Source organism: Aythya fuligula, chromosome 1 (genome assembly GCF_009819795.1).
Source record: "Aythya fuligula isolate bAytFul2 chromosome 1, bAytFul2.pri, whole genome shotgun sequence".
Taxonomy (NCBI): domain Eukaryota; kingdom Metazoa; phylum Chordata; class Aves; order Anseriformes; family Anatidae; genus Aythya; species Aythya fuligula.
In genome coordinates, this window is record NC_045559.1 from 192,874,728 (window position 1) to 192,891,359 (window position 16,632).

The 16,632-nt window shown below is 37.2% G+C and overlaps 1 protein-coding gene across 2 annotated transcripts in view; it reads left to right on the forward strand.

Annotated features, from left to right (window-relative positions):
* The first annotated feature begins 340 nt into the window (after nucleotides 1-340).
* Nucleotides 341-16,632, forward strand: part of TRPC6 (transient receptor potential cation channel subfamily C member 6) — a 37,160-nt gene continuing 20,868 nt past the window's right edge. For both annotated transcript variants that reach the window (XM_032198015.1, XM_032198008.1), the window contains exons 1-4: nucleotides 341-1,042; nucleotides 7,943-8,128; nucleotides 10,180-10,344; nucleotides 15,761-15,974. In XM_032198015.1, coding sequence (XP_032053906.1) covers nucleotides 356-1,042; nucleotides 7,943-8,128; nucleotides 10,180-10,344; nucleotides 15,761-15,974 — 1,252 coding nt within the window. In that variant the 5' untranslated portion in view covers nucleotides 341-355. The remainder of the gene's footprint in view (nucleotides 1,043-7,942; nucleotides 8,129-10,179; nucleotides 10,345-15,760; nucleotides 15,975-16,632) is intronic.

Sequence of the window (16,632 nt, forward strand, 5' to 3'; positions counted from 1 at the left end):
AGGAAGAAATAAGAAAAGAAATGTACTCTTAAATGATGATTGACTAGGGCTTTCTCTTCTTGTTGAAAGAAAGTGTAGCGCACTATAGATTCCAGATCTGTGCAGTGACAGTGGTTACAAATGCATCAAAGACAGAATTTCTGGTCTTCATGCTGCATTAAAAATATGCTGCAGATAAATGATGAAAAAATATTTTTATTAATTATTGTTTAAAATGGACATGCCCTTGCATACAGCAGAATTAATACTTTCTTTATTTCCACACAGCCGAGGCAATGAAAATAGACTAGCGCTACGACGACAGACTATTCTCCGGGAGAAGGGGAGGAGGCAGGCCAGTCGAGGGCCAGCGTATATGTTTAATGACCGCTCAACAAGTCTTTCTCTTGAGGAGGAACGCTTTTTGGATGCAGCAGAATATGGAAATATCCCGGTGATTCGCAAAATGCTAGAAGACTGCCCCTCACTCAATGTCAATTGTGTGGACTATATGGGGCAGAATGCCTTGCAGCTAGCAGTTGCCAATGAGCACCTGGAGATCACAGAACTTCTACTGAAGAAGGAGAACCTGTCTCGGGTTGGCGATGCCTTGCTTTTGGCTATTAGCAAAGGTTACGTTCGGATAGTGGAAGCCATCCTAAACCATCCCGCATTTGCAGAAGGCAAGAGGCTTGCATTAAGTCCAAGCCAGTCAGAGCTCCAGCATGATGACTTCTATGCATATGATGAAGATGGAACACGGTTTTCCCATGATGTTACACCAATCATCCTGGCTGCTCACTGCCATGAGTATGAGATCGTCCACACTCTGTTGAGAAAAGGGGCTCGGATCGATAGGCCACATGACTATTTCTGTAAATGCAGTGAATGCAATCAGAAACAAAAGCATGACTCTTTCAGCCATTCTCGGTCCAGAATCAATGCCTACAAAGGTCTAGCCAGCCCTGCTTATCTGTCTTTATCCAGTGAAGACCCCGTAATGACTGCCTTAGAGCTCAGTAATGAGCTGGCCGTGCTTGCTAATATTGAAAAAGAGTTTAAGGTGAGTAGAACGATACCTATTCTGACAGACACAGAATTATGAAGTTCAATTAAAGGCTTTTCTCGTGTTCCTTGAACAGGAAGACATTGGCATCAGCTTCATTAATAAGAACAATAACATGGGGAAATGTGTAATTTTTTCATGAATGGAACATTTAAATTTCTGGGAACTTATTGCTCTGTGCTGACTGTAATTCATACCATGTGTGTAGAAGGTGCCAGTGCCACATCCTATCAGGCAGGATAGTAAAGGAGGCACAACCTGACCTTCAAACTTGTGGGAGAAGCTGGTTTATGACAGGGGAAAGAGGAGACTAAGGTTGGACAGTTTTGTCACTTATGCAAGCCAAATTGAACGATTCTACTCAAAACCTCACACATTCATTATTTTCTCATAGTTGAACTGAAAACTTTTTGTCATTTCTTACAACATTTTACAGTTATTCACTAAAAGGACTCTAAATAATGTCCTTCTTTTCCCTTTTAATGCATAGCTTTTCTCTTGTGTTTCTACTCATCTCTTCTTGTCTTTTACTAATTTATACTTGGTTATAGTTGAACTCAGCGAAGTTAAAGACTTTTTCAATGTTATATAGAATTTGTAATGTTACACAAATGCATGATTTTGAAACAAAATCAATAGACCCAGAGATTCAGTGCCCATTAGATCTTTGGAGCATGAATATTCTTTTGTGTGTGTGTGTGTGTGTGGATACACTGGTGTGCAGCCTAAAAAAATATTTCTATTTCCCAGTTTATTTCTATTATTTAAGACTGTAAGAATCATAGATAGAAGCTTTTTGCTTTCAGTAACTGCCACGTGGGCCTTGTTCAAACATAAGCATTGTTAATTATGACACTGTTGTGGTTTAACCCCTTTTGGTTAATTAACTAAGAACCAGCTAAGAACCCACAGGCTCTCTCTCACTGCTCCACCAGTCAGACAGTTTCATAAAAAAAAAAAAAAAAAAAAAGCAAAGAAACAGCAAGCAATGCACAAGATTTCTCACCACCAGCTGACTGATGCCCAGCTAGTCCCCGAGCAATGGCAGCTTCCCCGTCCAACTGCCCCCAGCTGTTATTGTTAAACATAACATCATATGGTATGGGACATCCCTTTGGCCAGTCTGGGTCAGCTCCTGGTTGTGTCCCCTTCCAGCTCCTGGTGCACTCCCAGGTATCTCGCTGGCAGGGCAGTACCAGGAGCTGAACAGTCCTTGGTCTATGTGAGCGCTGCTCTGCAGCAACTAAAACATCAGTGTGTTATCACCAATATTTTCATCCAAAATCCAAACATACAGCATGATACAAACCTCTATGAAAAAAAAAAAAAAAACAACAATAAACAAACAAACAAACAAAACTTAATCCCAGCCCAAACCAGAACACTTAGATTAACTAACATCACTTGAACTGGGACCCTGTTGAAAGAAGGTGCTAATATATGATATTACTGTGACACAGCATGATATCTAGTCTTCTCTACCAGGAGAGCAAACCCTCTCCAAAGCATTAAAAGAATCATTTCTTATGTTGTGTTAGGAAGAGTGTGAAGTTGTCTTGATCAATATTTAATGTTAATCTTTTAAACACGGCTTTTAAGCACAGTTCTCAAGGTCATGAACCTGTCTTTGCTTAGCTGACTTGAGCTGAGATGCTTCAAATCTGAATTAGTTGCTCCTAACTCATGCTTGCACTGTATCTTTGTGGCACCAATCCATATACAGGAAGCTGAAATCTTTCTTTAAGAGGGAAAAAAAGGAGGTGGAATGTGCAAGGGGATCTAAAATACAAGAGTTAAACTGCTGGATAGGAACAGGGGAGAATTTTTATTTTATATCAATAAGACCAATGTCTGGAAAAAACATTTCAGCTTAATGCAGAGGATAGAAGTCTGCCCCATGGAGTCCCTGGCAGAAATCGTTAGGACCTTGGGACAGAGGTTTTATCCAGTGCTTGCATGTACAGTTTAGAGAAAAGTATTTAAACCACATACTCTTGTTTCTTTTGCTTTAGCAGCTGCTGAAGATATGAACAAAAGGACTTGATTAACTTAAAGGGGAGTAAATTTAGAACAGAAGAGAAAAACATTTTTATACACCATAAATGCAGCCTGTTAAGTTCACAGCTATGTTGAGATCAATGGCATGTCTGATTTGTAGGGACCGTATAGCTCCGTTTACCACAGTTGGAGTGACACAAGTTAAGATTGTTAAATAAAATCATCATCTGGAACTGTCAGCAAGAATTGTTCTTCAGATGCGTGCTGCAGTACAGAACTGATGGGGTGAACAGGGGGCACAGTGTTTGTCCCTGGTGCCACCAGGGCCAGGAAATGCAGCACAGGTGTGAGAAAAGATGGACTGGTTCAGACAACAGGCTTCTGCAGCCTGCACTGCTGTTCCATGAGGAGGACCTTATACTGTGTGACCTGGCTCAACCCCAAGTGACCTTTAAAAAAAGTTCCTCTTTTGTTGCTGTTGTCTACTGCTTACAGGATAATATTGTGTGAAGAATTGCAAATGAGATTTTGAGGTACTGTCACTCAGCAGAAGCAGGAGGCTGGACAAGAGGCAGAGCAGCTCCATATTGCTGAGCATAAGTCAGCCAAGCTCTGCTGGGGACACACACGTGCTTTAGGGTAGGGTGAAAGGAATAGGAACAGTGAGGAGCAAGAGCACAAGGCAACACAGAAGTTTAAGTCTCTGTTAATTTAAGGTTTAACCAGGAGCAGGCAGCTGGTGACGTAAGGTCTTTCAGGAACATTTTTGTAAGTACTAAAATGATAAGGCCATTCTGGATAAACATTAAAGACAGGGGAATATATTTATACATGTATGTGCAATGAAAAGTGTTAACATTTACACTGTATGTAAGTAGTAACATTTACAATATCTACACAACCTTGGGGCTTGACTGCAAACTACCTGGCTTAGGTTCAATGCAGACAGTACAAAGGTTGTGTTTACAAAGCTGCAGGAAATGGACACCATCATCTATTCTGTCTGGGCTTGTCTGTGATCCTGTCAGCTCGTATCACTGCTTATATCCCAGCAATTTATCTATAAAATTGTTACCCTTACTTTCTTCAGGAGTTGGCTACAGTTGTTCGGAGTGTAGATTATGAATAAAAATGTGGATTTGGTTAAAATGTGTTACACATGTTAGTGTAATCTAAGTAAGTATGTCTTCTGTGCATGGATTAGCTGGACATGGTAAATCTTTAGCTCCACCTAGGGTTTACCTGAGCCATTTGAAATATTCTAAAACATTTCTAAATGAAAATTGAGTTTACTGGCAATATACTGTTTTAAAATTCACCTATTTTTCAGTGCTGATGGAGTATTATTTGAGATAACACTAACCATGAAACTATGATTTAGACCCAATTTCAAATCCCATACTCAGCAGAAAGCACTATTCTCTGGAACAAGCTCCTTTCTTTGCTTCAGACATCTGTAGGAATTGTCCTTATAAGTGTTTTGGAGGATAATTCTTTATTATGGATAAATACAGAAAAAAGTAGAGCATGACTGCTGAAGAAAGAGTAACTGGACTGTTGTGTGTAGTATTTCTGTACCAAGCACACAGTTAATGTAGGCTTCCCGAGAAATTTTGAAATCTGCAAGATTTTCTGAAAGCCATTTAATTTAACTTTGTACAACATAGCTAAGTGAGCAGCTTTATGAGGTTTGATAGCATATGAATCCTTATTTGGAGTATTGTGTTTGTATTTTCTTTCATCTAAATTCTTTGCCCACCCTAGAGCTAATATCTCTGCTCTGTCCATAAGTATGAAGATGATATCTGACAAATGTTGTCCTGCAGAGATATGGCCTGGAGTTTTGAGAGGGACAGCTGTGGCCCAGCGCTGTTCAAAAAGGATAAGATTTGCATTGAATGCAGAGTTCTCTGCAGCTATAATGGCAACACACTGTTTTATTATATAATATGATGGAGTGGAAAAATATTTTTTTTTTCAATAAATGTAGATGCGTTGCTGTTTGGTGTAAATTAATACCCCAATAAAGTCTTTTAAGTTTTCTTTCCTGATGAGAATCAAAATCCAAACTATCAACTCAAATCCCGATTTTCTGTTTGTTTTCAGTTAACCCTTGTTACAGAATTAGGGTCCCAAGTCTTGATTGTGGGTATTCATTGCTCTTTTAGAGAAAGGTTATCATCACCTTTTAGAGATGAACACCTGAGACATGGAAGGGGTAAAGGCTTCATTTGTAAGGGGGATAATATGTTTCTCTACCTACTTAGATGCCTAGGTCCAACATTTAGGACCCACTTTTGGGGGGTCCCTACCAAGGCACTGGTAAATCCTAAATCCACCAGGAGCCAGTGGCTTTTCACAGGAGGCAGCGTAGAGAGGGCTCCTTTCTTCTGGGAGGATCAGTTGTGGTGGTGCCAACACTGCTGTCCTGCTCATGGGGTCAGAGGTGAGGCAAACGGCTGGCCCAGGATGTGGTCAGCCCAGTGGCCTCTGCTTTCCTACCCAGACCACCAGGACAGACTGCCAGGAAGGACAGGTGACACTGCTGGACACAACGTCCACTGCCATCCCCATCCCTCCTGTCATTCCTCTGTCACCAGGGTCCTGTTCATCCTTCTCCAGAGTGCTTACCCCAAATCTTCACCCTCCTTTTGCAGGGTGGGAGCAGCCTGGGATGCTGATCCCTCAACCTTGGCTTGCCAACATTTGGCAAAGCGGAGATTTTCCTGAACTTCAGAGAAGCCTGGAACCAACTTTGTCACACATAAAATAAAGCACACACCTACCTGCTTGCAGAATTAAGGGCTGATTCTTTTGAGCCTCTAAATGTAAATTCATTGCAAACTGCCTTTTTAAGTCTTGTAGGGCTGCTTTTTTAATTCATTGTTTATGATTTGCAGTAAAAAGACAAAAACAAAAACACAAACTTGTGGAATTCTCAATGTGCTGTTGGCTATTTTAGAAAGTGAGTTAAGCCAAACAAATTACCATTTTCTCTTGGTTCACATTAATGGTAAGAGACAGGAGAACTGGAGGGGAAGTGACTGTGCATCTGTGACTGAGACAGGGAGACGGTGAGAAGCATGTATTGCAATTAACCATTTCAGCTGTTACTACACATTTTTGTGCACTGAGGAAACAAGGGACACAGAAAAAAATATATATTCTTCATTAGAATAAAGAATTTTGTTTGGAAAATGGCCAAAGACATTGGTGTCCACCATGGGGTAATGGTCTCCTCACATACTGTTTTGAAAATCCTCAAAATCCAAAATGTCATGTCTCAGTCACCAGTGTGACTGTGTATGCACATATATTTATCACATATATTTATCAGCCTAGAACTGTTCATTGTACCTAAAAAGGTACATACGTACATAGGTTGATTCTTTGTTTTTCCTTTGCCTGGGAATGTCAAAAAGCTGCTTTTCCTCTAACTCTGGGAACATTTCAGTATTAAAATGATTGAATAGTAAGTTTTACCTTAGCCACTGGTACAAAAATGAAAGCCAAACAGAAGGTGATATATTACTCTCAAGAAGCGTCTTTCTAAACTGCCAAGACGTTGGGATTTTGGTTAATCTCTATAGTTATTCATTTGAATAGAGAGAAAACAAATAATACAACAGTAAAATATACAACATGTCGTGAAAAAGTTAATTTTATTATTTAGTTTCTGTCTTCTCTGCAGAGAAATGCAAAATTCTCTGACAAATCTGAGCTATCTTGCTTACATTACATTATTAAACATATAAATCACAAACACTTATGGAGTCCTATAGTGGTATGTGTATGCATCTATGAATATTTGCATCCATATAAGTGAAGTGAAATGTAAAACTCAGATGCAATCCTTTAATATATACAAGTAATAAACTCCTGGTATGTTATGTTCAATAAAGAACAAATATATATGAATTACACTCTCAGCAAATAAATTAGGATATCCTGCATACTACAGATAATGGTTTGTATTCCTGGCTGTGCATTAGTTGGCAGTTAGTATAAGGAAGTATTTTAAAAAGAATGGTAGAAGAGAGAATGCTATGAAAAACAGACCAGAAGAGGGAGAAATGTTCCACTGTAGTAACAGTGTTTGTAGAAGGCAACTTTGAACATGAAACTAGAGACTGCATGAGCACTTCTGTATGACTTTTGTTGTTGTTGTTTTTTGCTTCATTCTTTTGTTTGGGAAAAAATGTACAGTAATTACGTCTTTTTAAGACTTATTAAAAATTAGTAAAAATTAGTCAATTAAAATTATTAAAATTATTAAAAATTAAAAACATCAGAAGATTGTGACATATGAATAAGAATATCTCTCAAAAGAACTAAGCAGGGGGTAATAAGTCTATACACATTATTTAGCTTTAGATTTACATCTATATCTGTATGCATCTGTCTACCTATCTACCTAATTTAACTTTTGTGACCCAAACACAGCTGCGAGCAAGTAGTGGTTAATGAATTGTGGTTTACAGTGACGGATTTGGTAATCAGTGACTGAGAAAAATAACAGGTAGTTAAACCAATAACCAACTGAACTTGCCATTACAGGGCAACATTTTGGCCGACTCACCAAAGTCTGAAATAGTCATTAAAATACAGTATTTCTAAAAGTTTCATTAAAGTTTTGATTGGCTATAAAGTAAGTCTTGAGAAGTAACCTAGATGTAAAACTTGATGGTCTAAATGACCAAGATGAGATGTATCCTAATCTTTGTGAACATTCAGGGGAAGTAAATGCTGGATAGAAAAGTGCTGTTAACCTACGACAAGAAAGCAAAACAAAATGCAAAAAAAACTATTGATACTCAACAAATGTATAACTGGAATGCAGAAGTATTTCTCTGTTTGTTCTAAACATCAATTCACTTTCTTTCTTCCTTTCTTTTCCAGAATGATTACAAGAAATTGTCTATGCAATGCAAAGATTTTGTAGTTGGACTCCTTGATTTGTGCAGAAATACAGAAGAAGTGGAAGCTATTTTGAATGGTGATGTAGAGATGAGCCATAATAATGGAGAACATGGTCGCCCCAGCCTTAGCCGCTTAAAACTTGCCATTAAGTATGAAGTAAAAAAAGTAAGCAATTATGTTGATGGCATGAAATCATGGGATTATTGAATGTTTATGGTACGGTAGCTTTTGACATTTGAATGAACATTTCGGCCCTTCTATCAAGTGTATTTTACAAACAAAAGAATACTCACCCCAAATAGCTTGCAGTATGAAAAAGAAATGGATATGCAGGGTGGATACTGGCCACAGTGAGTATGCAACTTAATGGTTCTAAGAAAATACTAGCTGTATGCAAATTTTTTAGGTATTTACTTGGTTTTAGTTTTAGTGTACTTAAAAAAAAAATAAAAAGGTGGAAGAAATTTGTACTAATTCTGAAGCCTGGGAAAGTATAAGATTTAATAAAAAACAGATGATAGCACAGCAGTCTTGTGCTATTGATACCCATTTTTTGTCAGGCTGTTATGACTTACTTAGAAAATTGAGAGAACTTAATGAAACTATGTGTGTCACAGAAAATGTATATTTTTCTGTATGGATAATTGGAGACACAATCTAGGAGTAAAAGTACTACAGTGGGCTCTAGGCACCAGGCAGTGTTGAAAACATGACATCACTTCTTTGGCTGACTTTCCATTTCCATTGCCAATTTAAGTCTTTGGTCTGCATTTGAAATGTACTCATTGAATAGGATCAAGCTGAGTTAGTAGCTACACCCAGACTCTTGAATTACCCAGAAGCTTCTCTTGGATAATATAGGTTGATAAGTTCCAGATTATGTATATATGTGAGAAATTATTTGATGAAGTTTGTGCAAATGAGGGACACGAGGATTTAGTTCAGGAACATGCTTAGAAAGCAGGTTACCCTGAAGTAGGGCTGTCTGATCTCAGAGCAGAAAGATCTTTGATAAAATTTCTACATAATGAAACAAATCAGATCAATACAGTGAAAATGATCAATTGCTTATTTTAATGAAAAAATAGAAATGGAAGCAGAATGCATAAAGATCCAGTATGGACTGAATATACAGATCTAGTTTGTACAGGAAGAGCTTCAAATTTTTTATGGAAATGGAGTTCACATCTCTGGGTCAAACCTTAAAAATTGATATGTGAGCAATATTTACAGTGTTCATGAATGAAAGAAAAGAAGAAAACCTTTTTGACTGAGGAGCACCTACCAGCAAATGAACACAAACATGGAAAACATTTGGAAAGCAAAGTTCACTAAAGAGAGCTAAAAAAACTTTCAAAAGGAACGTACAACATTGAACATGTCCTTCACAGTGTTTGAGTCTTTATCCTGCCTTGAATGGGAACTTGCTCTCAACATTTTCCATTGCCTGTTAGATGACATTTCTTGCACCTTCAGCCAGTCACATAAAAGAGAACAAAGAGAACTATTCCTGAAAAATCTACTGGATTCATTTAAACTTTTAATTGTGTTTCCATGTTGAGACTTAAACTTTAATGCACAGAAGAATCCACCATTTATTAATACTACCATTTTAAGATGCTTCTTATACTCTCCAGAAGTTTTGACAGAAAAGAGGGCTGCAAGTCCAACTTTTCAGTTTTGCAGTATACGTCTAAAAGATTCCATAACCAAGTTACAAATAGCCCTTCCTTGATTTCCTGCAGAAGTGACAGTGGTATTCTTATGTCAGCTGAAAAAGTGATATTTTCCAACATGGCATGTGAAAATATGGTGTATTTTTTCTTTCATAACTGAACGCTGTATAGCATCATTTGCAAAACAGAAAGACTTAAAGTTTTGGAATTTCTGAGGTAGCAACATGAAAATCAGAGATGTAGGAAGCAAGTGGAGTTTGCACAGATAAAGTTGATGGATAATTACACTTAGAAGGAAATTAGTTCGTGATGGACCCCTTTTTTTAAGTTAATGTATTTATTGTTGCTAATAGCAACAAGCGCATTGCTGGGAGATTACACTCATCAAAAAACTTTTTTCTTATACTCCTGTTAATGCTCCTTTGAATATAAGCTGAGTTTTTTCTAGTCCCACAGTCCAAACACATTGCACATGGCTACTATTTTAATAAAAGGTATTCTAATAGTAATATTCTGTTGTGCTTCTTTTCTCTATTACAGTTTGTAGCACATCCCAACTGCCAGCAACAACTTCTCTCAATCTGGTATGAGAATTTGTCAGGTTTGCGGCAGCAGACCATGGCAGTGAAGTTTCTAGTTGTTCTCGCTGTTGCAGTAGGACTGCCCTTCCTTTCAATGGCTTACTGGATTGCTCCTTGCAGTAAGGTCAGTTGACGAAATCTTGTAATGGCCATTTATTAATATTTATAACATTTCCATGTAGATTCCTGGCTGGCAGATGAAGCATGGGTATATGTATAAATTACTGGTGTGCTCAGATGGTGCTTCAGAAATGTGTTATTTTAAAGCTGGGTTAGAACAGAATGGCTGCAGTATTATATGTTCTGATAATTGTAATTATGACAGGTAACTGTATTGTGTTAAATGCAAAGTATATTAAGTTAAGTTACCGTAGCTGAACAGGAGTCATCTTGTAGAAACTGTAGAAACAATGAGTCAAACTATTCTTCATTAGTTGCTGCATTAGTAGTCAAGTGCTGACTACTAATCCTCATTTTCCATTTTTCAGAGATAGACTAATGGGTTGACTATTGTCAACCCGTTGGCTATGGGTTGACTCTAATTACCTCAAAGGCAATTTTATTTTTGATTATGGAAAATGAGTAGATAAAGGTCACAAGATCATGAAGCCAGAAATTAGCACAATCATCATTGGTTTCCTAGTCAAGGTGGATTGTGTTGGTTTGTCAAGACAGTGCTGTGGCTCATTGTATTCCATTAGGTTTTTAAAGCAGCCACGCAGCCTCCCTTGCATCCATTTATAACATGATGTTGTTTGGATTTGGATACTACCACTTTATCTCTTTGGGTGACATATAGACTGTGGAAAGCCTTTCCACTGTGGACAGTTTACAGTCTCTAATCTCTCCAAACTTTGTGTTGAAACTCTGTTTTAGTTGGTTAGCCACTATCCATTGCAAATGGACACTGATGGAAGTTTTCCTTTGAGAGTATATTAGAAGGAACAAATGGATCTTATAAGGATCTTACAGTGTGGTGGTTTTACCGTGCTGGGCAGCTAAACCCCACAACCGCTCTCTCACTCCCCCTCCTTTAGATGAGGAGGGGGAGAAGTAAAGCAAAGAACAACTCACGGGTTGAGATAAGGATAATTTAATTAAAGGGAAATAATTATAATAATTAAATAAAGACTACCATGAACTAAACAATTTAACTAAGGGGAAATAAAAAGGGAAAGGGGAAAAGGGAGGGGAAAAGGAAAAATAAAAAGAAGGGAGGAAAACAAACAAAATAAATGAAGGCTATATGGAAGTGCAGAGGAAAGAAATTACTCTCTACTTCCCACAAATGAGCGATGATTGACCACGTTCTTGAAGCAAGGCCTCAACGCACGCAGCCGGTGTTCGAGAGGAGGACCGACGTTTTCTCAACGAGAGCCCACCCCACCCCTCTTCTTCCTGTTTCCACCTTTTATTGCTGAGTGTGATATCACATGGTATGGAATATCCCTTTGGTTGGTTTAGGTCAGCTGCCCTAGTGATGTTTCTCTCCTCACTTTTTGCCCACCCCCTAGGAGGGTTAGAGAAAGGCCCAATGCTGTGCCACTGCTGCTCAGCAGTAGACACAACACTGGTGTGATAACACTGCTGTTCCAGCTACAAGTACAGAGTACGGCACTGTATGGGCTGCTGCCGGGAAAGTTAACATTCCAGCCAGGCCCAGTACACTTACAGAGCACAATATATCTATGATTTTAGCAGGCTGAATCCATTGCACATATGATTCCAGGGATAGAGGAAGTTTCAGAGAGGATTGAAGTCTTTTTTCTTTTTTTTTTTTAATGTTCTGTGAGAGGGAAAAGGTGGGTCTTTTCTGTTTTGCTGTATTTTTCATTTCTTTCAGTACAAACAATAAAAATCAGTTATATTATTTTCAATTTTCTATATAGTGACTAGGATTTTTATGAATGTTTTTGTCTGAAAATGCACCCTGAGATTCAACACTTTAGTAATTGTTTTTCAGCTATAGCAGTGACTTGTCTATTTGTCATTTCCCTTTTTTAATGATTTATTGGATCTTAAAGTCATTTTGAACAATCATACATTCTAGAAAAGCTATTTCAAAGTAGCTTTTCAAAGTCAAGTTTCAAGGGACAACATCCTTTAACATTTCACTTCATCTGTTCCTTTTCAATCATCTCATCCTGTGATCTATATGTTGGATGTTTCATTATATTCTGCAAATATAAAATTCAATCCATCTTTTTAAGCAGTTGCAATTTCTTTTCTTTTACTTCACTCATACTTCAAAATCTGTTTCCTTTTTTTTTTTTTTTTTTTTTTTAGGACAAAAATGCCATAGGATTGCCATAGGATTGCTCCAATACAGAACATTATCTATATCTATAACACTACCTATCTATGGAGTTCATTCTGTGTATGAACTGATGGAATTTTATAATTTCTTTTTCCTACCGAGATAAATTACCCATATTTTTTCCAGATATGGAACTGTAGGTCTCAGTAACAGCAGGAAGAGAAGACAGTATTTATGGTGAAAATAACAACTGGCATTGAAGTTATTCTGATACTTTTCTTTAAATTCTCATGCCATTTTTGAGAAAGGCAAAAAAAAAGGTGCAGCCTTATTGTCTTTGTAACAGTTACAATATCTCAGACAGTTACTTGTGCAGCTATACACTTTTCCTTCTAGGAAAAAAAGCACAAAACAAAACAAAACAAAAACTTACTTTGAGCTTGACGCGCATATTGGGAGTTTCACATCTGGAAGAAATTTCAGAGAAAGCTGTGGACAGAGGCCTGTTGATTTGGCAGGAATTCACCCATGTTAGATTCTGAACAACAAATGTCCTCTTAGTGAGTGATCCACTCAGCTTAGCTGGTGATCCACTTAGAGGCACTTCAAAAGTTTTGTGAACTATTTGCTCTGATTTTCTGTCTGGTAGTTTAGTTTAACTACAGACATAATTAACCCAAACCTTCTCAAATACTATTTAGTTGCATGACATTTTGAAAGATGAAATATTATTTTCACTTTTGTACAAGAATCTTTATAAAGTCTGAGCTCTTCAGTTATAATTAATAATAGAATTTATATTAATAATTTTATGAATTTATGCATAATTCAGTCAACCTCTGGTCAAGATGGGGATCTGAATTTGAAATTCAGTCTTCTTTTTCTGTTCCCATCCCATTGGTGTTGGGATTTCTGAAAAAGTAACATCAGTCCCTATGTGTTTCTAGAATGTTCTGAGGGTTGTACATATTCTATTTCACTGCAGTGGAAGAAAAGAAATTTAGTGTTATGTCCAGTACATGAGGAGCTTGGAAAATGTTCCCCCTAAAAAGTATATGCATTATCCCTTTTTGTTACCAGGCTTTTTTCCTTTGTGACAGATGTGCTACCCAGAGACCTATTTTATCTTCTCTATATCAGTGCCATACTCTATAATGTTATGATACAGACTGTTTCTGCAGATTCACATGGAAGGACTAACATTAATCACTGACTAAAGTCCTCAGACACTTTAGATGACCTTATGTATGGGGTATATGCAATATAACTAACCATATCTTGTCCTAGAATCATAGAATCTTAGAATGTCCTGAGCTGGAAGGGGCCCATGAGGATCATTGAGTTCAACTCCTGGTTTCACACAGGGCAACCTAAACCAAAATCAATATATAAAAGTGTGTCTAAACTATAGTACAAAGGATCAGAAACCATCAAAAGCACTTAAGGTACAGAAAGAGAGCATTTAGAACACCATGTCCTTGGTCTCTGCAATGGGAAGGAATTTATTATGTCAAACTGCTAAGTGAAAGTCTATTAAAGAAGGACTCTAGCTTATAGAAAAGTCTCAACATCCCGAAAGATCATGCAGTGTTTTACATTTTCTTGCTCAGAGTCCTATTTTCTGACCTATGTCCCCTGCATAAAGAGATTCAGGATTTAAAAAGTGCCATTTCAAGATTTTCTTGGATCACTTACGTGTACCAATGTCCTAGTAACTTCCAGAATTTGTGTGATCAGTCAGGTGTGGTCAGTTCTGCCTCCAGGGAGTATTTTACTACATTATTTTGCTATTTTTTGTTTTTGGAAGGGGTGGGGATCTAGGAGTTCAGTTTACGATCAACAGGTATATTAACACTACTTCCCTCAATATTTTTTCTTTTTTCCTGGCTATGACTCTTTCTGGCATCTGTCTCCTAACCCATCTTCGTTTGTGAACACAAGCTTAGTGCATTTAAAAGGACACTGTCAAGGTACTTTATCTTCCAACTCTGCTTTATTCCATGTTGTTTATGACTGTTCCTTGCTAGACTGAAACAAAATATTTTCCCATGACAAATATCTGCTCTTTTTTGTAGTTAACACAAAATAATTGGTTGTTGAAGATTGTCTCAGAAAACAATGAGAAACAATGAATGACATGGATTTGCAGAATAATATATAGAGGAGAAAGAAGATCAAATGTTGTGCCTGCTAACCTTGACAGTGTTCCTTTAAGAGTACCTTCTTTTTATATTTGTCTAATTTTCTTAATGTTTTCTGTGCCTGAGACCTTACCATTGCATCCTCTTATTCTTTGTTTCTGTAAAAGCTGATTGTAAAGTTGGCATAAATCTGATTTTGATATTGAAACAAGTGTAGCAAAAATGCTTATGGCAATAATTCATCTTTCTGTCTTCCCTCCTTTTTTCCAGACCACAAATAGTCATATATTTCACCTGGGATCTGTGACACTTGCTTTCAATTTTTTCCATAAAATTTTTGTCAAGATGCTATAAGAGTATTTTTCTACAGCTGCCAACTCAGTGAACTAGCTAAGACTTTTGCTATTAATACCGGCACTCTTAAGCTATCCCCTATAGTAAATAACTGCTAAAAGTTCAGCCTAGTGTGAACTTCTATGGAACTTTTAGTTTTTTTAAGTGTCATGCTAAACTGTTTTGAAGCCATGCATAGTCATCACAAGGTTAAGGATGTTTCCATTAAAGGAGTGGGGAAGGAAATTAAGACACTACAGAACTATAAACATACCCTCCTGAGGCCTAATGACATTTTTTTAAAAAGGGAGTAAGCTGGAAAAACTGCAAAATAACTGTGCTAAACAGTATCATGTCAGTCAGGAAACAGAATTCTTTAGTTATAATGTACTCCTGATGATAATTCAATGCCTTTAGTAAGTGTCAAAATCCCATTTTCTTTTCTGCCTCATAAAGATCACTGAAAAGTAAATTTGGAAGATATTTAACAACTATAATAAATATTTCTCTTGATTATCCATAATAGGCATAAAAATGCCCCAAAAGAATTATAGAATTGTTTCAAAACACTGAGTTAAAAATACATATATGGTGAAACTGAGAATCAAAATTATCCCTTTGAAAACGGGAAATAAGCAGAAACTTTTAAATGTGGTTATCAGTATGGCATCATAGTACAATTTTTTTCCAAGACTTTGTTCCTTTGTATTATTGAAACATACATTTCTCTGTGTTCCTGTTCTTTTTATACATTCTTATTTTGGAAGAAGGCGATGCAATATCTTTTTGTTTTATAACCTCTGTTGCAGCTGGGGAGGATAATGCGTGGACCATTTATGAAGTTTGTAGCCCATGCAGCTTCTTTCACCATTTTTCTTGGTCTGCTTGTCATGAATGCAGCTGACAGATTTGATGGCACCAAACTCCGACCTAATGAAACAACAGGCAATGTCAAACAACTATTTAGGATGAAAACATCCTGTTTCTCCTGGATGGAGATGCTCATTATTTCTTGGGTAATAGGTAAATATTAGTTTTTGCTTAAAATTGTCTTACTATGATTTCAATGAAGCTGGACCGAATTTAGTCCTTTGCTATTAAAGTTACATGTAAAAATTGCATCAAAGGGAATTTATTCAACCAGCTGCATTCCCACATTGGCCTCGTGTTTCTTACTGGATGTCAGCAGGCCTTCTCATGTGCTTCATTACACACATTCAGATTAGTCACAAATATTCGGGTTAATCACAATCACAAATATGCTGGTTAAGGACGTTGGTGAAATCTTCATCATCCAAATATGAACAAATGCAATTTTATGAATGTCAAAGGAAATTATCTACTTGTTTTTGTTTTTGTTTTTGTTTTTGTTTTTGTTTTTGAGTCAGGCTGAGTATCAGCTCTCAAGGGGAAGGATTTCTATATCATGGGCCAAGGTTTTTTTATTCAGTTGTCTCTTTCTGATAAGATTTTCTTACTTTGCAAATATTTCTTCAGAATTAGTGGTTTATAGCTTAATGTGTTGTTGCTTGACAAAAGAGAAGCAGCATATAGATCCCTCAGTATTCAGCTGTGGATTTTTCCATCCCAGCATAGGGATGAAGTGAATGCTATGAATAGTAGTTTGGTATGACCCATTCAATGCAGTAACTAAATCTTACTCCACATAAGAACTTGAGCA